The 24,106-nt window shown below is 51.0% G+C and overlaps 1 protein-coding gene across 1 annotated transcript in view; it reads left to right on the top strand.

The window, feature by feature from the left end:
* GBX1 (gastrulation brain homeobox 1) overlaps positions 1-23,859 on the top strand; it is a 24,499-nt gene extending 640 nt beyond the window's left edge. The window contains 2 exon segments of the mRNA XM_040260373.1: positions 1-418; positions 21,094-23,859. The exon segment at positions 1-418 is cut by the window's left edge and continues 24 nt beyond it. Of these exon segments, the coding sequence (XP_040116307.1) occupies positions 1-418; positions 21,094-21,644 (969 nt within the window). The 3' untranslated portion in view covers positions 21,645-23,859.
* The last annotated feature ends 247 nt before the right edge of the window (positions 23,860-24,106 follow it).

The raw sequence follows: 24,106 nt of genomic DNA, 5'->3' as shown, positions 1-24,106 counted from the left end.
GGCCACTTGCTGTACACCGGCTACCCCATGTTCATGCCCTACCGGCCCCTCGTGCTGCCGCAGGCGCTGGCCCCCGCGCCGCTGCCCGCCGGCCTCCCGCCCCTCGCCCCGCTTGCCTCCTTCGCCGGCCGCCTGACCAACACCTTCTGCGCGGGGCTGGGCCAGGCCGTGCCCTCGATGGTGGCGCTGACCACCGCGCTGCCCAGCTTCGCGGAGCCACCCGACGCCTTCTACGGGCCCCCGGAGCTCGCCGCCGCCGCCGCCGCCGCCACTGCCGCCGGAAACCACCCCGAGCCGGGCGGCCGACGCCCGGAGGGCGGGCTGGACGCCGACGAGCCGCTGCCCGCCCGGGAGAAAGTGACAGAACCCCCAGCGCCCCCGCCTGCGCACTTCTCCGAGACTTTCCCAAGTCTGCCGGGTAAGTGCCCAGGGCCGACCGGGGCGCCGGGCGGGAAGCTGGTCCCCCTGGAAGTCCGAGGCGGCAGCCTGCTCTCGGAGCCCCGGCACCTGCTCAGAGCCCCCGGAGTCCTGGAGCTCCAGATGCGCCGCCGTTGTGCGCAGCCGCCTCCAGGTCCCAGATCCGCCGCCCGCTCTACCTCCAGAGAGCCTGCAGCCTCGGCCAGAGACTCGCGCGTGCTCCCGGCCATACCAGCGGGTTGCCTCCCGGCGGTCTAGTCCTCCGGCCCCGGCTCCCGCGGCTGCTTGCAGAATCTCTTGCTCCTCTGCTGGGAATAGAGAAGCTGCACTTGTGGGATTCCTGGGGACCCCAGCCAGACCCCCGGGTGAGGGGGCAGTGGGGCTTCTGCGGAGACGGTGGTATTGACCCCCTGCGGGCCCTGGGAACGCAGGGGCAGAGGGAGCGTCTTAAAGTGGTGCCGATGGTGGGGGGACCTGTGTGACTCTTGGGTGTGGAGGTCGCTTCTGAACTGGCGGATATACAACCAGGCCTTGGAGAATCTAGCGGGAGCCTAGCACTGCGTACTGAGGTGGTCTGGGAGGCCCAGAGACAGGCTGAAGGCCGGGCTGAGTGGGGTGTGGCCCCAAGGCCTGGGAGTCCAGAATCCAGCTAAGATCCTGGACCCAGTGAAATTCAGCTAAGAGATCGTACAGGGATCTCCTATCCTCCATAGGAGAATCACCTCTCAGGAAAGGTGAAGTGTATTCAAACAACCCCGTTTGGAATCAGTCCAAACAGGCCTCCCTGTTGACCTTTAACCCCTAGAAGCTGGAACAGCTTTCACTCTCCAGAGGCAGATTCGGATGTGCTGAGACCCACAGCTTTTGCAGCTTGGTGGGTGGGCCCTATTTAAGAAAAACAGGGACTGCTTGCAAGTGTGGCATTCCTGAGGCTTCAAGTTCTTTAACATCAGGATGAACCTGCCTCTGCTTAACCATTCATCACATCCAGTTTAGCAGGTGGAAGGGACCCAGGAGGCTTGGGGGAGGACACTAGTGGAGACAGGAGAGCCAGGAGCTCCCTTTGTCCTTCGCCAGGGGAGAGCTGTCCCCGGGGAGGGGTTCCTGGGCCCTTTCTCAGAGTTGTCCAAAGGGCCAGTACTTCTTCCAGACCCCAAGGGCTGCTCTGGAGTATGTCTGCCTCTTCTTTCCCCCTTTAGCCCTGGGCATTCTGGCTCTGGGGTACTCAGCTGCTGGTTTTTTGTACCTGGTTGGACCAGGAGGAACCAGTGACTGAAATCTAGGCAGCATCTCCTGGGAAGGATCCAGAGGAAATGATAGAGCTGGGAGGAGATGTCCACCAGATAAGGGGTGGGGGTGGGGAGGAGCCACAGGAGGTGGGAGGAGGGAAGGATCAGTGGGGAGTCCTGAGACAGAAAGAAGAGCCAGGCTGGTGGCGTTGGGGGGTGAAGGGGTTTGGAGGCAGTAGGAGAAGATAACACCTGAGGAACAGATGAGCAGAGCCCGAGGGGAGAGGAAGACATCCCAGCGGAGGAGAGCAGGGGTGGAGTATCCCCAGAGCATGGGAGACCAAGCAACTCGTCCTGCTCTTCAGGTCCCCCCCCCCGCCCCGCTTCTTGTTTTGCCCCATCTGTGTAATGGGGCCTCTTTTCTGAAGCAGGTAGAATATCGGCAGGAACACCAGGCGTGGAGGTGGGGAAAAGCAGAAGGAAAGGACAGAAGACAAATGCTGAGGAACAGAATAGAGGCACACAGACAGACTGCGCGCCCAGATCATCCAGAGATGCGAGCAAGGAGAGGGCTGCCTGTTGGAAGAGACGGGCAAGGGGTTTCCAGTGCTGGCTCCAGGAAAAGGGGGGCAGCATTTCTGGGCCAGAAGTGTGTGTGTGTGTGTGCAAGACTTCTGTCCTGAGAGGACTGTGAAGGAGCTAAATAAATATGCTAGTAGGAGAGAGGGGAACGTTTCAACACTAGGAGTAATTTTTTTTTAAGGTTTGTCAGTATTGAGAGTTACCAGAAATGAATTTATATACAGAACGAGGAAGAAAAGAGCTTCATCACCTAAAGAGAACGTTGGAAGCAGTAAAGGGGATTTTTTGTCGTTCCTGGAGTAATGACAAGGAATTTTTTTGCTAAGAAGGATGGGAAGGAGACCTCCCAGAGGAAGAATTCTGAGAGGTGCTGGAAGGAAGGTCATCCCCCCATTAGGAAGAGAGGACAGAAAGGGTTCTCAGTGGGGCTTCTGGGCCTGAGCAGGAAGGCGAGATTTCAGATGGAAGGTTCACAGTTAATGAATGCGAGGGCTTCCTGTGACTGCGGCTTCTTCTCCCTCTTAGTGCAAACTCTCCCAACTCGTCTTCACCTCACCACTCACGTCCACCTTCCCAGCCTTGATTTTTTTCTCCCAACAGAATTGAGAAAAGAAAAAAGCAATTCCAGAAACGTTAGACCTAAAATCAGTTTGAGGAGTGAAGACACATGGCCCATGCTGAAAGTGGTGGGAAAGCGAACACTCCGCTTGGCAAATTGTATCAGAGTATTTAGTACGAAGTAAAAGAGTTCTTAGAGTGAATAATGGAGCTGGAACCTCATTACAGATTTTGGAGAAGGGATGGCATCTTTAAAGTGACAGAGTAGGAATCGCTATTCTACTGTGCATGGTAACGTGGATCTGAAGTTATTAATTTACATTTGTCTAGTGTCTTACAATTACTATCCATTTTAATGAAATTACAGTGAAGATAGGCCAATTTGGAGGATGGTGAGTGAAGTTCTTTTTGTTGGGAATTAGAAGGACTATTTCTAAAAATTTTGCTGAGAGTTGAGACAGATAGCACCCTACTAGAATTGATGAGGAACAAAGCAGAACTTTATTATGGTTTGATGGCAGGGTAGGAGCTATATTAGCAGGCAGAGAGAAATACCGTGTACAGAAATAATAGGGGCAGAAAAGGTTTGAAAATGGTATGCTGAAAGCAATTCTAAGTTTGGAGCATGGGAGCAGTCGATGTGGATAACTGGGAGAGATGTCTTAATAGGAGTGATAACAGAATTTTGAACTAGCAGGGAAGATTTAAAAGTATGAATCAACAGAAGCACCCAGGCCAGTGCCATCTAGCAAGTCATTTATGTAATTAAAATAATTTTCTTAGCCACATTCAAATAGTAAAATGAAACAGGTGAAATTAATTTTTATAATTTATTTAACCCAGCATGTCCAAAATATTATTTCAGCGTTATTCAATATAAAAAATTTAATGAGATGTTTGATATCCTCTTTTCATGCTGTCTCTGAAATCCAGCGTGTCTTTCACACATTCAGCACACCTCAAGTTCAAACCAGCCACGTTTCACGTGGTCTGTAGCCTCATGTGGACCGTAGCTGACATATCAAATCTGGAGAATTGTAAGAACAGTCCTGTGAAAGGGATAAGGGGAAAGGAGCTTTGAAACAGGTGGGTAGTGAAGTTGTCGATGTGTTAGGAATACGGAGGGAGAGAACGGTTGGCCCCAAGAGACATGAAGAAAGAGAGTTCTGCCTTGAGTGGGATGGGCAGAGATGATCTTGCATGTGAAGGTGTGTGAGCTCTGACCGAGTTATCGAGTTATTGAAGCTGACTTGAGAATGTGGAGCTCACACATGTCACAGAGAGGATGGGGGAAGCAGATGTTGCGTGCTAGGGAATGATGAAAAGAGCCGTCCATTCGGAAAAATTCAGGAGAAAACTTTGATTTGGAGGTGTTTCAGAGCAGCAATTCATTCAGGGGGGAAAGGGCTGGATTGCCTGAAAACAAATAGTTAAGGGATGGTGGATACTCTGTATGTGATTGTTGGGTCGACAACGCAAATAGAGTGAGAGAGTGTTATGAAAGATAATGCCACTGCTGAGGGTGGAGAGGGAAAGACCGCTTGTGGTTGAGATGGTATGGAAAAGAAAATGTGGTGGGACTAACCTGGGAGGGAGATGGCAGGGTAGTGAGCATTCTCTTCTAAAACTAAGCAGAAAAAACGATTTGTTAATTTCTGAATAGAGACTGGCAATAATAATGGAAACCGTTCAAGGAGGCTAGCTGGATATCCAAGTGCTGACTGAGGTCAGCCATGCACCTGGCCATAGCCAGGGAGAGCTGAAGACGACCCATTAGTTAATTTCTGAACAGGTATCCATTATGACTGTTGGAACATATTTACTCACAAGAGGAAAAAACTGGGAAGAATGATGTGACATGGAATCAGAGGCTTCTGTTAGAAACAGGAGGGAGATTTTTTGGGGGAGTGATGGAGAGCATGTTTTCCTAGAAATTTTGAGGACGAGTGTACAGGGAAAGGGACTGCTCCACTGACGTTTACAGAAAGGCACGTGTTGCATTAACTCCATGTGAGTGAAAATGGACATTTATTTAGGAGTGACGCAGGGATTCAGGTCTCACCTTTGTCAGTCATTAGCTCTACAGCTTCTGCAAGCCACTGAGTTCAATTCAGGAAACATTTGTTGTATGTCTGTTATGACCTTAGTTTTCAGACACTCTGCATGTGTGCGTGCTAAGTTGCTTCAGTCGTGTCCCACTCTTTGTGACCCCATGGGCTGTAGCCCACCAGGCTCCTCTGTCCACGGGATTCTCCAGGCAAGAACACTGGAGTGGGCTGCCATTCCCTTCTCCAGGCGAGCTTCCCAACCCAGGGATTGAACCCACACCTCCTGCAGCCCCTGCATTGCAGGCAGATTCTTTACTGCTGACCACCAGGGAAGCCCTTAAGACACTATGTTTATCGCTCGGTCATGTCTGACTCTTTGTAACCCCATGGATTTAGCCCCCGGGCTCCTCTGTCCATGGAATTTTCCAGGCAAGAATACTGGAGTGGGTTGCCATTTCCTCCTCCAGAGGATCTTCCCAACCCAGGGATGGAACCCGGGTCTCCTGCATTGCAGGCAGACACTTTACTATCTGAGCCACCAGGGAAGCCACTTAAGACCCTATCAGTTCAGTTCAGTCGCTCAGTTGTGTCCGACTCTTTGCGACGCCATGAATCGCAGCACGCCAGGCCTCCCTGTTCATCACCATCTCCCGGAGTTCGCTCAGACTCATGTCCATCGAGTCCATGATGCCATCCAGCCATCTCATCCTCGGTCGTCCCTTTCTCCTCCTGCCCCCAGTCCCTCCCAGCATCAGAGCCTTTTCCAATGAGTCAACTCTTCGCATGAGGTGGCCAAAGGATTGGAGTTTCAGCTTTAGCATCATTCCTTCCAAAGAAATCACAGGGTTGATCTCTTTCAGAATGGATTGGGTGGATCTCCTTGCAGTCCAAGGGACTCTCAAGAGTCTTCTCCAACAGCACAGTTCAAAAGCATCAATTCTTCAGCACTCAGCCTTCTTCACAGTCCAACTCTCACATCCATACATGACCACAGGAAAAACCATAGCCTTGACTAGACGGACCTTAGTCGGCAAAGTAATGTCTCTGCTTTTGAATATGCTGTCTAGGTTGGTCATAACTTTTCTTCCAAGGAGTAAGTGTCTTTTAATTTCATGGCTGCAGTCACCATCTGCAGTGATTTTGGAGCCCCCCAAAATAAAGTCTGACACTGTTTCCACTGTTTCCCCATCTATTTCCCATGAAGTGATGGGACCGGATGCCATGATCTTTGTTTTCTGAATGTTGAGCTTTAAGCCAACTTTTTCGCTCTCCTCTTTCACTTTCATCAAGAGGCTTTTTAGTTGCTCTTCACTTTCTGCCATAAGGATGGTGTCATCTGCATATCTGAGGCTATTGATATTTCTCCCGGCAGTCTTGATTCCAGCTTGTGTTTCTTCCAGTCCAGCATTTCTCATGATGTACTCTGCATAGAAGTTAAATAAGCAGGGTGACAATATACAGGCGATTCAAAATCTTATCACTTCTCTACGCTTCAGTTTCCTCACCTATAATGTAAAGTTTTAGTTCAGATGATTTTTAACATCCCTTTCAGCTTTATAGAACTAAAAGCTTGGTTTTTCTAGCCTCAGGATTTAAAGTCAGACTGTTCACATGGACTCCATGGACCCTTGTGAGGAAATCTGTTAATTATGGATTTGGAAAAAAATTTTTATGTCTACATTTCTACTAACTTCTCACTGAAATTTGGCACGTCCTGTGATTATGAAGGTAGGCCAGAAACCATCACAGGGTCCACAGTACCTGAGAGTTTTGTCATCAATAGAGATCACAGATATTTTCATACAAATTAACAATTTCTGAGACATCTTGTTGTTTAATGAATTGGTAAAGAAATGTAAATGATTATATCTCAAATACATTTAAAATATTTGATAACTGTATTTTATATGATTGCTCCCTAATGTAATCCTATGTGTTTTAATTTATGTACCTGAAAGCTCTGTTCTGCGAAGGGGTTCACAGGCTTTTTCAGGCTGCCACCTTTGGTTGACCCTGGGTGAGACAGAGAATGTTACTGGGAGGATTGGAATGGATATTGAGATACCTCGTGGCTCAGTGAAGGCAGCACTTGGGAGGGTTGGAAGACAGAGGAGTCTCTGCTGTTAACCAGGGAACTGGAGATTCTAGAAGTGAAAGTCACTCAGGCGTGTCTGACTCTTTGTGACCCCATGGACTATACAGTCCATGGAATTCTCCAGGCCAGAATACTGGAGTGGGTAGCCTTTGCCTTCCCCAGGGGATCGTCCCAACCCAGGGATGGAACCCAGGTCTCCCACATTGCGGGCAGATTCTTTACCGGCTGAGCCACCAGGGAAGCCCAAGAATGCTGGAGTGGGCAGCCTATCCCTTCTCCAGCAGATCTTCCCTACTCAGGAATCGAACCAGGGTCTCCCGTATTGCAGGCAGATTCTTTACTAACTGAGCTATCAGGGAAGCCTAGATTCTAGAAGATTGGGGCATAATTCTTATACTCAAGGCGATGGGCTTGAATAGTCTATACTGGGACTAGGAGGGGAGAGGCGGTAATTGGAATGAGGGGGGCAAATGTTTTAACTAGAAAGGAGGAACATAATGTTCTGAGCAAAGTATTGGTATTGAGGGTAGTGTTCGAGTGAGAAGCTACAGGTAAGGATGTTTGCCTTGGAAATAACAGAGAAAGAAGGATCTTTGCGGTGAAACGGATTGGGAGTTAGGAAACAGCAATGTTACAAGTAGTGGGGTAGATATACAAAAAAGAGAGGCACTTAAAGAGGAACAGTGAGAAGAAAAGAACTCCCTGGGAGAGAAGTTTTTCCCAGAGGGAATGGGGTCGCGGGGTACCCTGCCTCCGAACCAAGGAAGAGTGGAGAGCGCCCTCTTCAGGTGCTGCGGTGGTGATGCAGGAGATCTGGATTAGGAGTGGAAGGGGAGAGGTTGGGGTTTTTCACTGACGATCAGACTCATTCTTGGAGAAAGTTACAGCTGAGAGTCATGTGGAAGAAGTTTTGAAGTGCTCATTGGGAGAGTGAGGGGGAAAAGAGAAGCTTGAGGTGGTGTGGCGGAAGAGTGACCTTCACGGGTGAATTCAGTTGTGGTCGGAAGAGACAGCACAGCAAGGCAGGTCGTCAGGAGGCAGTGGCTTCCCTCCCTTCCCATCACGGAAGGGAAAGGAATACTCTTCCACAGATGAGAGGAGGTATCTCATTAGAAGCAAAAGGCAGGGTGGTGCCAAGACTAACAGAGACCAGGGTTGTGAGGAGAAAGCACTTCGTGAGAATGAGGGTGGGGGAAACTGGAAACTCCTTCTGAGCTGGGGGCAGTGGGAGATGGATTCCTTGCCTGAGAATTATGATAGCTTTTGTTCAGTCGGTCAGTCGTGTCCGACTCTTTGCGACCCCATGGACTGCAGCACGCCAGGCCTCCCTGTCTTTCACTATCTCCCGGAATTTGCCCAAACTCCTGTCCACTGAGTTGGTGATGCCATCCAACCTTCTCATCCTCTGTCGTCCCCTTCTCCTCCTGCCTTCCATCTTTCCCAGCATCAGTGTCTTTTCCAATGAGTCAGTTCTTCACATCAGGTGGCCAAAGTATTGGAGCTTCAGGTATTAAAGTAGAAGTCTTGGATAAGCCAGAATTCTGTACTGGGAGCAATGGGAAGAGAGGCAATGCAGGTGTTCCAGGAGGGAGGAAGACGAGATTACCCCGAGACTGAAGCTGAGAAGCAGTTTGTGTTGGCATGCGTGCATGCTCAGTCAGGAAGTCATGCCCAGTGACCCCATGGACTGTAGCCCGCCAGGTTCCCCTGTCCAGGGGATTTCCCAGGCAAGAATACTAGAGTGGGTTGCCATGCTCTCCCCCAGGGGATCTTCCTGACCCAGGGACTGAACCAGCTTCTCCCTCTGCTCCTGCATTGGATGGTGGATTCTTTACCACTGAGCCACTTGGAAAGCCCTGGGTTGTGCTGGAATGGATGATAACTATCTTATAAATTATGCACTGATCCCGGGAGTGTGTAACAGAGTGGTCTTGGCCAAACCATGCCTCTGTGTGTCCCAGCTTTCCCATCAGTAAAATGAGAGGTTTGAATTAGGTGACCTCTAAGGAAATGGCGACCCACTCCAGTGTTCTTGCCTGGAGAATCCCAGAGATGGGGGAGCCTGGTGGGCTGCCGTCCGTGGGGTCGCACAGAGTTGGACACGACTGAAGCGACTTAGCCGCAGCAGCAACAGCAAGGTCACTGCAGCTTGACAGTTCTGTGATCTGTAGGGATACCTTTATTAGTGAATTGTTCTCTTTAAAATAGAAAAAAAAGCCACCACACACACACAAAAAGCAAGGGGTCGGCGGGAGGGGCGGATTCTACATCTCAGTGCTGAGTTGTCCTGGTCCTAAGAGGAGCCAGTACCCGGATACCCACATCTCAGGATGGAATCAGGGCTGGGCTCTAGGGTGGAAAGGGTTCCATCATCTGTGACCAGGGGTGTGTTGCCTGAGTGGAGCCACGGACAGCTGTCGTCCGGAATGAGAGAACCCTTGATAAAAGGTGGGGTAGATCTTATCTGGGCCAGAAAGGTCAGAGATCAGTTGTGACCAACCGGATGTTGTGAGGAAGGAAAGAGTGCCCGACGGCGAGTGATAGACAGAACAGCTGTGCTCTGCAATCAGCCCCTGGTCCCTTGTGCTATTTCTCCATCAGGGTTTCTAAAAGGTGGTTTTTATTTGTCTCTTTTTTGGCTGCGCTGGGTCCTCGTTGCCATGCCCTGGCTTTCTCTGGTTGCTGTGCATGGGCTTCTCACTGCGGTGAGGCCTCTCATTGGGAAGCGTGGGCTCCAGAGTGCTCAGGCTTTGGTAGTTGTGACTCTTGGGCTCTGGAGCGCAGGCTCCGTAGTTGTGGCCCATGGGCTTAGGTGGCCCGTGGCATGTGGGTTCTTAGTTCCCAGACCAGCGATCGGGCCTGTGTCCGCCACACTGACAGGCAGATTCTTAAGCGCTGGACCGTCAGGGATGTCCCTGGAACAGGATTTATGACAGGCTGACAGTGGGTTTCAGTCTCTGTTTCATTCATTGAAAACAGAGACTGTGCTGCCTGGAGGAACAGACACAGCTTTTGGATACCGATCTCAATCGTTTCTTGGCCTTTTGGCTAAGGTCAAGTGGATACCGATCTCAGCACCAGCTCTTTCATGACCTGCGGCAGAAGACTAACCTCTGCAGTCTCTGTTGTCTCACTAGTAAAATAAAGGGCAGCAATCCTTACCTCTTGGATCTGAAGATTAAGTGAGAAGCAGTTTGTCCAGCCTCCTAAAGTAATAGGTGGGCAAGAAATTATCGGTATTGTCCACGTGCTAGAAATGGACGGGGAGCTTTCCTGGGGATTAAGTTGGGAAAGGCATCTTTACTAGAAACGGTGATGGGTGGCACTCTCTGAACTGAAAAGGACATGTTTCTGGGAGTGATGGTAAAATAACCTTGTATTCTGAGGACTTAGTTTATATGGGACATGCCCGGAGAGAACACTGCCTGCATCTCATACAGGTCAATTTCAGATTTTGTCTTTGGCTCTTTCTCCCTCTTTTCTGTTTTCCTGTCTTACATGTTGGTGAGAAACTCTGTGTAGACACCCCATGGACATGGCTGCCCAAAGCCTTTCTGCTGCGTCCCAGGGAGACTGTTCTTCATTTTTTCCCATTAAAACAAATGTAAAACCAAAAGCAGCAAACAGATAAACAAAAAACTTTTTTCTTCATCACAATCCCTATTCCCTCATATGTCTGATCTTAGCTTAGTGTTAGGAGCATGGCTATTGGATTAAAATAATTCACCCTGGATGGATTAAGGAGGGTTTGTAAAAGTCCAAATAACTTTCAAACTTGTGAAATTTTAGGTGGCACTATTATGAGTAATTTGAGGGATGTCCTGGGTTTCTTTTGGGGGAAATTATTTTGGATGGGAGAGGTGTGGGAGAGACGCTGGGGGCTTCCTTTTCCTGGAGTCATGTGATTCCTGTTACTTCTAGTTTCAGCGGTGTCTGTAATCAGAACTTTTTGGGTTGCTTGTGACAACTGTTGGTCAGTTATGTCCAGTTGTTTGCAACCCCACAGACTGCAGCATGCCAGGCTTCCCTGTCCTTCACTGTCTCCTAGAGCTTGCTCAAACTCATGTCCATTGAGTCAGTGATGCAATCCAACCATCTCATCCTCTGTAGCCCCCTTCTCCTCCTCCCCTCATTTTTTCCCAGCATCAGGGTCTTTTCCAATGAGTTAGCTCTTTTCATCAGGTGGCCAAAGGCATCAGTCCTCCCAATAAATATTCAGGGCATTTCCCTAATTAAACTAAAATGGACATTTATGAATTCACGTGGATCCAAAAATGCAGGCCATGTTGTTGGGTGTTTCTGTCTTGCTCTTGGTCTGGCTCCTCTCTCTGCCTCCACCTCCTTTTCTCCTGGTGAGCGGGAAGGGAGGGCACAAGCTTAAGCCACCCTCAATTCTTATCATCCCAGGCCGGGACCCCAGGGGAGCACAGCACTCGTGGAGTCCTAAGCCCGACTCACTAGCTTGAGTCAAGGCCCCAGGAGATGGGAATGTGTGAATCGGCCAGCTCCAGGTCACTGTCCTTGTGACTGTGAAGGTGGGGAAATGTGACTGACGTCCCCAGTGCCCTGGGCAGTTGATCGAGAACAGCGGCCAAAGAAGGAGGTGCCATGAGTGGACAGGAGGGGCAAGCGGAAAGGAAGGAAAGAATGTTCCTTGAACTCCCTTTCGGCATCAAGGAGGAAAGCCACAGTGAAAGTCTGGCGTGCCACAGCTGAGACCCAAGGCAACCAAATGAATTAATAAATATTTGGGGAGACTGTTTCCATCAGTGGGTAGTATTGTTCTTTAAGTGAGAAAATACACTTTTAAATAAAAGAAATAGTGACTGGTAAGGTGACATCATACAAACCAGTAATAATGGAAAAAGCAAACAGGAGAAAGATCAGGTGGGAATTTTGTCTTGGGAATGAGGGGGAAATGGCCTGTTACAGGACAAAGGTGAGATTCGGGGATTGAGGCTTCTCCTGCGGCGATTTTAAGGATCATCTCCGAGAACGTTAAGGGAAGATGTTGAGGATGAGGTGATAAGTGGTCTTAATAAGGACCAGGTCTAAACCTAAACTGGCTTTGATAGGAAGGCTGTTGTTGATCTGATGAAGCATCTGGGGAGGACTTCTCCTCCAAGTGGAGGGAGGAAGACTGTTTACTGGGAAGAGTAGGAAGAGCTGATTGGAGACTTAGGAGAGCAGGGTTCTGGACCAGCTCTGTCCCTAGCGGTGTGACTGGGAAACCATCTAATCTTTTTGAGATTCAGTTTTGTTCTCCGCCTGAAAATAAGGTGCCTAACCTCCCATTACTACCACTGCTAGGTCAGCTCTGCTTCAGTGAGTTGCCTGAAGATGACAATCCTAAGTGTGAAATCGCTTGGGAAGGCTAAAGGTCATGCAAGGGTGCTCTTGGCAATGACCACATTCAGTTCAGTTCAGTCGCCCAGTCGTGTTCGAATCTTTGTGACCCCGTGGACTGCAGCACGCCAGGCTTCCCCATCCATCACCAACTCCTGGAGCTTACTCAAACTCATGTCCATCGCGTCAGTGATGCCATCCAACCATCTCATCCTCTGTCGTCCCCTTCTCCTCTTGCCTTCAATCTTTCCCAGCATCAGGGTCTTTTCCAATGAGTGGCATTAGCATGCCCTGAAAGGAGCTCCAAGCTTGGGGTGGGCAGGTGGTGGTGGGGAAGTCTCTGTGACCTCGTCAACAAGGTGGGAGGGGCTCTGGACCGAAGTGACACAGAGGAAGTTCTCATGTGGATTTGGAGTAAAGAATGCTGAAGATTCTTGGGGAGAGCAGAGAAAGGAAGTGAATATTCCTTATTTTACCTAAAAGTATGGCAAGAAGTAGCAGCATAGCAGGGCATGAAATTAGTGAGGATGAATGAAAGACACATTGAAAGCAAGCCAGTTGCCGTGAAGGATGGGAGAAAGTACTGTCTCCAAAAAGAGAAATACTTACAAACTGGGTGTGATGGTAAAATGAAGGTGGTGCACACATGCCTCTTTTTGGGGAGATGACCTGGATTTTTCCCACCTTTTGACCCCACCCTTCTATATTCAGGAAGCTGGATAGTTGTCCAGAGAGGGGTTTGGGGCATGTGAGGGTTGGTGTTTAGTCAATAAGTCATGTCCAACTCTGTGTGACTCCAGGGACTGTAGCCTGCCAGGCTCTTCTGTTGATGGGATTCTCCAGGCAAGAATACTGGAGTGGATTGCCATGCCCTCCTCCAGGGGATCTTCCCGAGTCAGGTATCAAACCTGCATTAGCAGGTGGATTCTTTACCTCTGAGCCACCAGGGAAGACCTGCCTGTGAAGGTCGTTGTTCTTTAAATGGAGGGAAGAGAAGCCAGAACTGAGAGTAGTGGGGGAGAGGCTCCTCAGCAAATAATAATGACTTGGTTATATGTCAGCTGGACCAGAACAGGCCAGGTGAGGGTTGGACGGTGCAGAAGCTCTGTGAGTTCTTGTGGGTGGGGGTCTAAGGTGGTTCTGCATCCTGGGGGCTCTTCTGCCTCATGACCCAGGCCCGTCATCCTCGCTGACCTTGGCGGCCGTGGACTCCTCTCTAGGTGGTATGTACCTGGGGCTATTTGTTCTTCCTATTGGAGAACACCTACCACGGAGTCTCTGGCCCCAAATTAGGGCTTCTCATCCTCTCCCAAGGAAGACTCGTTGCAAGGGTGCCCCTGAAGCCTGAGTGCTGCTCTCTGCAGAGGGACAATGCCCCTGGAGTGGATCCTACAAGTAATCATGGTTCAAACCATGTGATTTCTGCTTTTCAGGAAAATAGCATCTACCAGGAGGACCTGATGTTTCCTAATAACAAGCTGCCCCACTGCCATTTCCCCTGGTTAGATGAACAAAGCCTTTTCACAGACTCTAGACTTGCCCATAGGGAACAAGCTGAAAACAGTGTGCTCTCTTAAAACATTTTTGCTTTATATTGGGTATAGTTGGTTCACAGTGTTGTGCGGGTCTCAGGTGAACAGCAAAGTGATTTAGTCATCCATTCAGCTCAGCCGCTCAGTGGTGTCCGACTCTCTGTGACCCCGTGGACGGCAGCATGCCAGGCCTCCCTGTCTTCCACTGTCTCCCAGAGCTTGCTCAAACTCATATCCATTGAGTCAGTGATTCCATCCAACCATCTCATCCTGTTGTCCCCTTCTCCTGCCTTCAATCTTTCCCAGCATCAGGGTCTTTTCCAAGGAGTCAGCTCTTCGCATCAGGTGGCCAAAGTATTGGAGCTTCAGCATCATTCCGTCCAATGACTATTCAGGACTGATTTCCTTTAGGATTGATTGGTTTGATCTCCTTGCAGTCCAAGGCACTCTCAAGAGTCTTCTTCAACACCACAGTTTAAAAGCATCAATTCTTCGGCACTCAGCTTTCTTTATAGCCCAACTCTCACATCCATACATGACTACTGGAAAAACCACAGCTTTGACTAGATGGTCATTTGTTGGCAAAGTAATGTCTCTGCTTTTTAATATGCTGCATAGGTTGGTCATAGCTTTTCTTCTAAGGAGCAAGCATCTTTTAATTTCATGGCTGCAATCACCATCTGCAGTGATTTTGGAGCCCAAGAAAATAAAGACTCTCACTGTTTCCATTGTTTCCCCATCTATTTGCCATGAAGTGATGGGACCAGATGCCGTGATCTTAGTTTTCTGAATATTGAGTTTTAAGCCAACTTTTCACTCTCCTCTTTCACTTTCATCAAGAGGCTCTTTAGTTCTTTGCTTTCTGCCATAAGGGTGGTGTCATCTGCATATCTGAGGTTATTGATATTTCTCCCGGCAATCTTGATTCTAGCTTGTGCTTCATCCAGCCCGGCATTTCACACGATGTACTCTGCATGTAAGTTAAATAAGCAGGGTGACAGTATACAGCCTTGATGTACTCCTTTCCTAATTTGGAACCAGTCTGTTTTTCCATGTCCAGTTCCATGTCCAAATTTAGTTATACATATACATAAATCTTCTTCCCTGCTAGCTCAGCTGGTAAAGAATCTGCCTGACCTGGGTTCGATCCCTGGGTTGGTGCTACCAACTCCAGTATTCTGGCCTAGAGAATTCCATGGACTGTACAGTCCATGGGGTTGCAAAGAGTCGGACAAGACTGAGCGATTTTCACTTCAGTTCACATACATAAATCTATTCTTTTAAAGATTCTTTTCTCATATAGGTATTAGAGTATTTTTTTAATTTTTATTTTTACTTTATTTTACTTTACAATACTATATTGGTTTTGCCATACATTGACATGAATCCACCACGGGTGTACATGAGTTCCCAATCATGAACCCCTGTCCCACCTCCCACCCCATATCATCTCTCTGGATCATCCCCTTGCACCAGCCCCAAGCATCCTGTATCCTGTATTCAACATAGACTGGCGATTCGTTTCTTACATGATAGTATACATGTTTCAATGCCATTCTCCCGGTAATTAGAGTATCAAGTAGAGGTCCCTGTGCTATGTAGTAGATCTTTATTGATTATCTATTTTACATATAGATCAATGATTTCTTATATAACCAGTAATGTCCCTTTTAATCACAAAGGACAGACCTTCTCTCTTTGGCCATGCTATCTAGCACAGCCAGATTGTTCCCAATGAAACACTTTTCCTTCTGCACCAGATTTTCTCACCAAGATCATTATTTCCCACGTAAAATTTTTAACAATGTTTTATTGATCAAATTTTTTGGTTCACATCAGCCAGCTATATAGCATCTGCAGTTAGAAATTTGCTTTCATGGACAGTTTATCCACCAGGTTCAATTATTCTCAGTCAAATTTTGCAAATAGAAATTTTATCAGCGAGATGTGCTTCTGTCAAGTTTTAGTCAAAGTCATTTTCCTACGTGCAGTTTTTGTTTCGAGTATGCTTGCTATTTAGTATGTATTATGAAATTCGATAAAAGAGTTTGCATTAATTTTTTAGCTAATTCATGAGAAACTAGTAAGGCTGTTTCAGGACTGCTGGGTTGTAAAAGATCGGACTGCTCTGTTGTTCAGCCAGTCCTTCGGAATATGTTTCCGGTCACTTTGGGTCTTGAGTTCTCAAGTGCTCCCGGCGCTGGTGGAGCAAAGAACAAATGGCTGGGCTCCAAATCCATCAGTGTTTAGAGTGTAGCATCTGTTGGGTTATTTTTTTTTGGGGGGGGAAGGCTTTTTACTCTCTCCCCCCGCAACTCCCTGATTTTTTTTTTCTATTTTCTCCCTAAACTTTTCAGCCCTTTCAGTTTCTCTGACTGATCATCTGATTCTTCTGTCCCTGGTTGCCTGCCCCGCCTCCCCTAGCCTCACTCACTGCCCCAGACCCTTTCCTCTGAGAGCTAGCAGTATTTTCCCTTCTCTGTCGCTTTCTTCTATTTCCCTGCCATCTCCTTCCAAGAGTTGCTTATCAGACCCCTCAATGTCATGATTACAAAGGCTCAGAAAAAACCTCTTCCCCTCCCCCACCCCCCACCACGCAGAATCCCGCTGGGATCAAGTAACCAAGAGAGGTTGTGAACCTGTGCTTCCTGTATGGCTGTAAAAGCAGTGCTGGGGGTGGCCTGCTCGTGTGGGCTCGACTTTCACGGAATCTGTGTGAAGACAGAGGGATGGATGATGTGATCTCAGGAGGGCCCTGCCAGATCGGGAACCTGGGAACCTCATCTCAGTCATCATCAGTTTAGATTTATTGGACACACCCTGGGTGCTTGGAGCTGTGCTAAATGATTTCATCCTTCAAGCCCTGAATCCTAGTTTCTGCCTTTTTGTAGCAGCTGGTTAAAGTAGTGTAGTACTGGGCTGGGTTTTAACAAGCTTTTCTTTCTGTTGTTTACTGCAAACCATGTTATAAAAATCAGAAATTAAAAGTTAAGAGGATTTAGTAATGATGTTGAGGATTGCCCTTGATTTCCTTTAGCATGAGATCCTGTCGGTTCCCACCGCACATGGATCCCTCTCCAGCAACTCTCAGATCAGAGGGCCTAGGGCTTCCCTTGTGGCTCAGCTGGTAAAGAATCTGCCTGCAGTGTGGGAGATGTGGGTTCGGTCCCTAGGTTGGGAAGATCCCCTGGAGAAGGGAAAGGCTACCCACTCCAGTATTCTGGCCTGGAGAATTCCACGGACTATAGAGTCCATGGGGTCACAAAGAGTCGGACACGACTGAGTGACTTTCACTTTTCACTTTCACTGGAAAGTGGGGAGAATATTTATGGAGAGGATGTCTTATGTCCGGAGCTGGGCTGGAGAAACAGGGTTGTAGGGAATATTTTAGGGGAGGCTTTAGAAAGGAGGGACAGAGAGGGAGAATCAGAAAGTGCTCGGGAGTAGTTTCTCTCTTTCAGTCAACAAATGTTTATCCAGGACTTCCCTGGTGGTCCGGTGGTTAAGACTCCGTGCTCCCATTGCAGACGGCCTGGGCTTGACCCCTGGTCAAGGAACTAGATCCCTCACGTCACAACTAATACCTGGTGCAGCCAAATAAAAATACATTTAAAAAGGAGGTATTTTCTCAGTGCCTACTCTGTGCAGGTAGCTTTCTAGTTGCTGAGAATATAGCAGTGAAATATATATATATTATATATATATGTATATCTACCTTCCTGGAAAGTGAAAGAAAGTGAAAGTCACTCAGTTGTGTCCGACTCGTTGCAACCCCATGGACTATTCACCAGGCCAGAATACTGGAGTGGGTAGCCTTTCCCTTCTCCAGGGGATCTTCCCAACCCACAGATCAAACCCAGGGGTCCCGCATTGCAGGCAGATTCTTTCGCAGCTGAGCCACCAGGGAAGCCCAAGAATACTGGAGTGGGTAGCTTATCCCTTCTCCAGGGGATCTTCCCGACCCAGGAATTGAACCGGGGTCTCCTGCGTTACAGGCGGATTCTTTACCAGCTGAACCACTAGGGAAGCCCACCTTCATGGAACTTATGTTTTAGTAGGAAGAGACAGCCAAAAAAACAGAGTTCATTTTGCAGTGGTAATGGCCCCTGAGGCCCTGCACCCAGGGAGGGCCCCCACACTCCCAGGGAACCTCAAGGCAACCTCCACACGGCTGTTCTGTCACGTTTGCTCTGCAGGAGAGAGCTCATGAGCCTAGGTCTGTCTGCACCGTGCTTGGATCCTGCAGGGAGAACACTCTGGCTGCCCACCTGGATCCCAGGCCTAGGGGCCAAGATGGCATTTTTCTCCCGGGGAGCCCTAACGCGGGGCGGCCCAGCAACTGCTTGCAAAGGCATCCCCTCGCTGTTTGCTTCCTTCTGCCAGAGCTAGCTTGCTCCCCACTTCAGCATTTGGCAAGCCAGGGGCTGGCCCGCCACTCCTCGCTGGGGGCCCATGGGAGGTGCCAGGTGCCCTCGAGCTAGGGGACCCCGGCATGGCACCCGGCCCCATCAGACGCACTCTCACAGCCTCCTTCCTCATGGGCAGGACCACGCTGACCTAGGAATGTGTTTGCAAGGCTCGCAGAGTGCAGGCTGACACGCGGCCCTGACTTGGGAATTGAGGCCCTGGGAGCAGGCCCGGAGGTCTGGCATCTGAGGAGCCACACACTTGCTGCGTGATAAAGGCCTGAAAACCCAATAAAAATAAATGAATAAAGTTGGTTACATATACCATAGCAACAAGTAAAGCAGAGAAAGGAGATGGGAAGCGTAGGGAGTTTTGATTTTAAAAAGGAAGATCGGGTAAGGTCTCATTGATAAAGAGCTGAAGGAGATAGGGAATGAGCCAGAGCCAGAATCTAGGTGAAGAATCTAGTATTCCAAACAGAATAACCCAGGGGAAGGGCAGGGGAAGGGGTGGGAGGGGCAGAGCAGGAGAAAACGTTGATGAACTAGCAAGAGAGGAGGGTGACTCGGGCTAGTTGGACCCAGAGGAGGTGATGAGAAGTCAGTTGGGCAGCGGCTCTACTGAGATTTGCTGGTGGGCTGGTCACAGGTGGTGGGAGTGAAGGTCTGGTCTGAATAATGGGGGTGGGGTGGGGGGAGTTAGCACTACCTGAGATGGGAAGGGAGGGGGTTGAGACCAGGAGGAGCTGACTCTGGAGAAAGTCCAGGAGTCCAGTTTGGGACACCATTACACTTGCGTTCTGGAGAGGTGGGGATGGCCTGGGAAAGGGCCCTTAATGACTTGAAGGGGGACCCAGGGATGTGAATCTTGCAGAAATTAAACCGATTTTGGATCGGGATGAGGTCAGAGAGAAAGCCCAGGGTGCTGGGAGGTGAGCCCCGAAGAGGCAGGTCACTGGTGGGCACAGGTGGGTGAAGTTGGGTGGGCTGCCAGAGAACCAAGCACACCTTCGAGGGGAGCAGTAAGGCCTGGGTGAGGCTGTCAGGGGGTGTGCCACGTGGGCTTTGAGATGGTGGATGATGCAGGAAGCCCGCCAGGAAGAGACAGGGCCCGGGAATGACACCACCGGAGGAGGGGTGGAAACGTGCGTGGACTGGGATGGGGTGGGTGAGCCGGGCGAGGCTGGATCGTGCCCTCTAAGGAGAATGTAAACGCGGTTCCTGAGCAAAAGGAACAGGTGAGGGTAGCATCCGTTCAGGACAGCTCTGGGGTCAGGGAAAAGAGCTAAAAGTGAGCGGGCCAGTGCGGGGGCACAGGCAGATGGCGGGGGTGAGAGAGGAGGGCCGGCCCTGCGGGGAGCGTGGAGCTGCTCCAGCCTCGCGCATGCGCGTGCGCGCACACTGCCTGTCTAGGAAGCATTTCACGGGGTCACCTTCTCGACCTCGGAGTGTGCGTGCAACGCACGTGGTGATGTGCACACATGCGCCCCCACTTGTACACTGCGAGCTCCACTGAGGGGCTGACTGTTCAGTTGACGGGTTAATCTGTTTTCTTCTCGTTCTCCTTTCTACCGGTCGATTTTCTTTTTGACTTTTTGTGGTTCCCCTGTTGATTGGTCCTTTGGGCAGAAAACAAGGGATTTTGTAAAACTCAAACGCTAAAAAACACTCATCATGCCTTATCTGTGGTTCCGATAAAAATGTCGCTATGACGTGACCAACAGTGGAATTAAACTTAAGAATTATGTATGGGTTAAAATGTTTATATGCCTGTGATTACAAATAACCAGCAGCCTACTGAGTCAGAATCTCTCTTTTCCCCTTTTCCTCTCTGTATTCCCTCCCCCGCTGCACTTCTATTTCTTCCTCCACCTCACCTCCCGTGTTCCCTCCGGTTCTCAGCTGACACTGAGCTCAGGGTCCCCAGGATTCTGAACTTGGGCAGAAAGCAGCTGTTGGTGCTTCTCACCTCCTTGGCTGGGACAGAGGGAAGGTGGAAAAGAGATGGCATCTTTTTTTTTTTTTTTTTGAGATGACATCTTTTTAAAATGAAGGCTGGAAAGAGTCCTGGGGGAGCTGAGTGACTGGAAGAAAAACTTGGCCATCGAGAAGGTGGTGTGTGTGGTGGGAGGGCTCCCTGGTCTGGGCTGGAAGTACAGACACCTCCTGACTCTTGGGTCCTTGGGTAACACTTCCTAGATCCCAGTTTGGGGCAGGAGGGAATCACATGACCCCTCAGTTTCCTTCTGGAAAGGAGATGCTAAGATTCCCAGCTCCAGGAAAGAGGGAAGGAAGGGGGGCAGACTAGAGGGGCTTGCGTGGCTCTTCCCACAAGGCCAGGTGAGGAGTCCCGGGAGGAGAACAGAAGCAGCCTCCTCTCTGTCCTGCAAAAGTGAATACTCCTGCGTTCTCACTCCTGCCTGTAGCTACTGAAAGGATCCCGAGCCCGGCTCCAGCTGTTTTATCATGATGAGCAGCTGCAGGGTCTGGGCTTGGAGGGGCGGTCCATGAGTGGGGAGCACTTCACTGGGGTCTAGAGAAAGCTGGGGAGGTAGCAGGTAGGGAAACGAGGTTGAGGGCTGGGGGCTGAGGCATCTGGGTCCGAGGAACGGGGCCCTCTTGATGGTTGCCTCCTCTACGTTGCCTGAGTGAAGTCTGTGCTGGTTAATACCTTTCTTCTCGTCTCTCTGTCTTCCCACTCTGCCCTGCCTGTGTGCCCTCCTGTCTTATCCCCTCCACGTCTGTCTCTCCTCTGGCCGGCATGCTGTCCACGCCTGGCCCCGGTTCCACGTGCCGCCTCCAACCTGTCTGCCTTCTCCTTGCCTCCCCCGCAACCTGATCCCACCCCGACCCCACCCCGTTGGCCCCCACTCCCTGCAGCAGAGGGGAAGGTGTACAGCTCCGATGAGGAAAAGCCGGAGGCACCCGCAGGAGACCCGGCAGGCAGTGAGCAGGAGGAGGAGGGCTCGGGCGCGGACAGTGAGGATGACGGCTTCCTGGACAGTTCTGCCGGGGGCCCCGGGGCCCTCCTGGGACCTAAACCGAAGCTGAAGGGCGGCCTGGGGACCGCAGCGGAGGAGGGGGCGCCCTCGACAGGAGTCCCGGCTCCCGGGGGCAAGAGCCGGAGGCGCCGCACGGCCTTCACCAGCGAGCAGCTCCTGGAGCTGGAGAAGGAGTTCCACTGCAAGAAGTACCTCTCGCTGACCGAGCGCTCGCAGATCGCGCACGCCCTCAAGCTCAGCGAGGTGCAGGTCAAGATCTGGTTTCAGAACCGCCGGGCCAAGTGGAAGCGCATCAAAGCCGGGAACGTGAGCAGCCGCTCTGGGGAGCCCGTGAGAAACCCCAAGATCGTGGTCCCCATACCCGTGCACGTCAACAGGTTTGCCGTGAGGAGCCAGCACCAACAGATGGAGCAGGGGGCCCGGCCCTGAGCGGCCCCCCGGGGACCTGGGGAGGCACAGGTCTGCGCGGACACTGGGCTGGGCTCTGGGGACCACAGGGGCCCCTGCCGCTCAGATGGGGCTCTGGCGGCAATTGGCTCTGGGGGGCCCTCCTGGCAACCTGAGATGCGGACCCTTTCTGGGTCTTGGGCCATGGCAGAGGCCCCAGGCCTGGACTTCAGGGGTTCTCACTGTTGAGCTGCTGGGACTAAAAGGGGGCTCCTCGGGCCTGCAGGGTGCCCCTTCCTTCAACTGATGCCCTAGAGTCGCTTCTGAGGGGTGGGAGGCAGCCAGGGTGAGACCTGCCAAGCTGGTCACAGCTCCTTATTTATTTTGTGTAGTTTGTATATATGGAGCTCTCTGCCTCGGTCTGTCTGTGTCTTCCAGAGGGACTGGGGAGGTCGTGTCTCCAGCCTCAGTTTAACCTCCCAGCCCCAGGGCGGGCACCGCCTCGCCAGTCTACAGCGCCAGGACGTGAAAAGAAACAGGTTTCTGCCCCCTTAGGTACGCCTTCGGCACTCACCGTCTCCCCCACGTAACCTACCTCTGCTTCTGTCCTTTCCCGCTGCACTCACTGCTCACTGTTCCCACCTCCAGATCTCACACTCCTAACAGGCACTGCTGCTTCCAACTTCAGGGTAGAGGACTCACTCGCTTTTGAATTGAGGAAGTGAAGTGCTAGAGCCCAGGTTCTCAGGGGGGCTGCGTCCAGGCTGTCTGACTAGGTGGAGGCCATGAGTCCTGTGAGGACCCGGGGCAGGCCAGGGGCTCACCCTCGTCACCCGGGAGCCTGACCATCGTAAATCGTCTTCTGTGCAGAGGACTTGGCAGCTCAGGCCACATCTGCTGCTCTCTGACATTCCAGATGTGAGGGCCTGGAGCAGAAGACCCACATCCAGTCCTCTGTGCTTACAGTGCTGACGGTGGTCTCCCTTCCCACCCACCCTGCCCCATTTGCAAAGCCTGGGACCCCAGATCCTCCTCTGTTTGAGAGGGCCCACTGCAGAATGCAGGAGGCAGGAATGTGTGTCTGGTGGTTCTGGCAATGGATGCTGTGGGGGAAGCTACAGAGATAGGAGTTAAAGGCTTCAGGGTCGGGATTCTGTGAGCAAATTAAGGAACAGTGAGCAAATTAAGGTGGACAAAGGAGACAGACAGACGTGAGGCTTCAGGGACACCCGCAGGGCACAGGGTAGACCAGGACAGAACGAGACAAGCTGAAGCTGCCAGCTGCTTCCCCGCCTTCGCAAGACGGGTTGCCGTCCTGTACCCAGAGAGACCGGCTGCAGCTGCTGTCACGGTTAACGGGCCGCCTGGGAAGAAACAGGACCTGCCCTCTTCCTGAGCCACTGAGATTAAAAGGCTCTGAGGGAGGCAGGTGAGCAAGGAGAGGGAAGGGCAGCCCCGGCCAGCCTCCTCACTGCCCCAGGGCAGTGTGTGGTGGGTCCCGGCTCCAGGCTGGTCAGCCTTCTAGTCGCTCACATGTCCACTGCCTGCCTCTCCCAATGGGACTGCGACAGCCCTTCCCTCCCAGCAGCTCTGGGAGCCAGAAGGAAGGGACCCTGGAGCTGTGGTTGGTCTTGAGCCAGGGCGGCACAGCGCCTGGGCTGGGACACACATCCAGGGTCTTCTCTTTTCTTTGGTTAAATTCCAGGAAGGCTGGAGGCCAGGAAAAATGTAATCCAGGTGAGCCCCACCCTGATCTAGATCAAGGCTGTCTGAAACCTTAGACTCACCCACAGAGGGAACCTACAGGGTGAGATTCTTCTTAGGAGAGAAATCAGTCAGAGCGAGATCAAGGATCCCAGGAGCTGCTGTCACCTTGCTCTTGGGAATCCTGTCCGAAGGTCTAATGAGGGCAGGAGCAGAGGCCCTCAGGCTCTGTGCCCCCGCCCTGGGGCTGGGGGCGAGGGGTGGGCAAGGAGAACTGACCAAGCCAAGGTGCTCATCTGCCTTTTTTTCCCCTGGCTTTGCCTCTGCAGCCTCCTGAACTATACCAGGCAGTTATTCACCCTCTCAAGCGGCTTCTTTTCCTTAGGGAACCTAAGGAGATGATTATTACTAGCATTTTTCTGAGCCCAGGAACCCAATCTTACACATACCCATAGCTCTGTCTCTATTCTGCCCTTATCTTTGCTTAAGGCGCTTAACCGCCTTGCGAAAGGGGCTGTGGATGAAGAAAATAAAATCCGGTGTTCTCTCTGAATAGCTTTACTTGGTTAATTTCCCCCTGGCAGAGCCCGCCAGCCCGCCACACCCACCATGCACAAGGGCCACCAGCAGGGTGGCGACAGGTGCCCTCGAGAGCGGGACCCTAACCTAGCAAGTTCTTCAAGAGCACATGCAGAGGTTTTCTCTGGGTCATCTTTATAGCGAGACTAAGGGACAGTCCAAGGGACAAGCAGGGGCCCCGGGTCCTGCCTCTGGCTTGGCGCGGAGGCTGGGGGCAGCGC

Source organism: Oryx dammah, unplaced genomic scaffold (assembly GCF_014754425.2).
Source record: "Oryx dammah isolate SB20612 unplaced genomic scaffold, SCBI_Odam_1.1 HiC_scaffold_18, whole genome shotgun sequence".
NCBI lineage: Eukaryota > Metazoa > Chordata > Mammalia > Artiodactyla > Bovidae > Oryx > Oryx dammah.
This window is presented reverse-complemented; position numbering and strand designations above follow the sequence as displayed.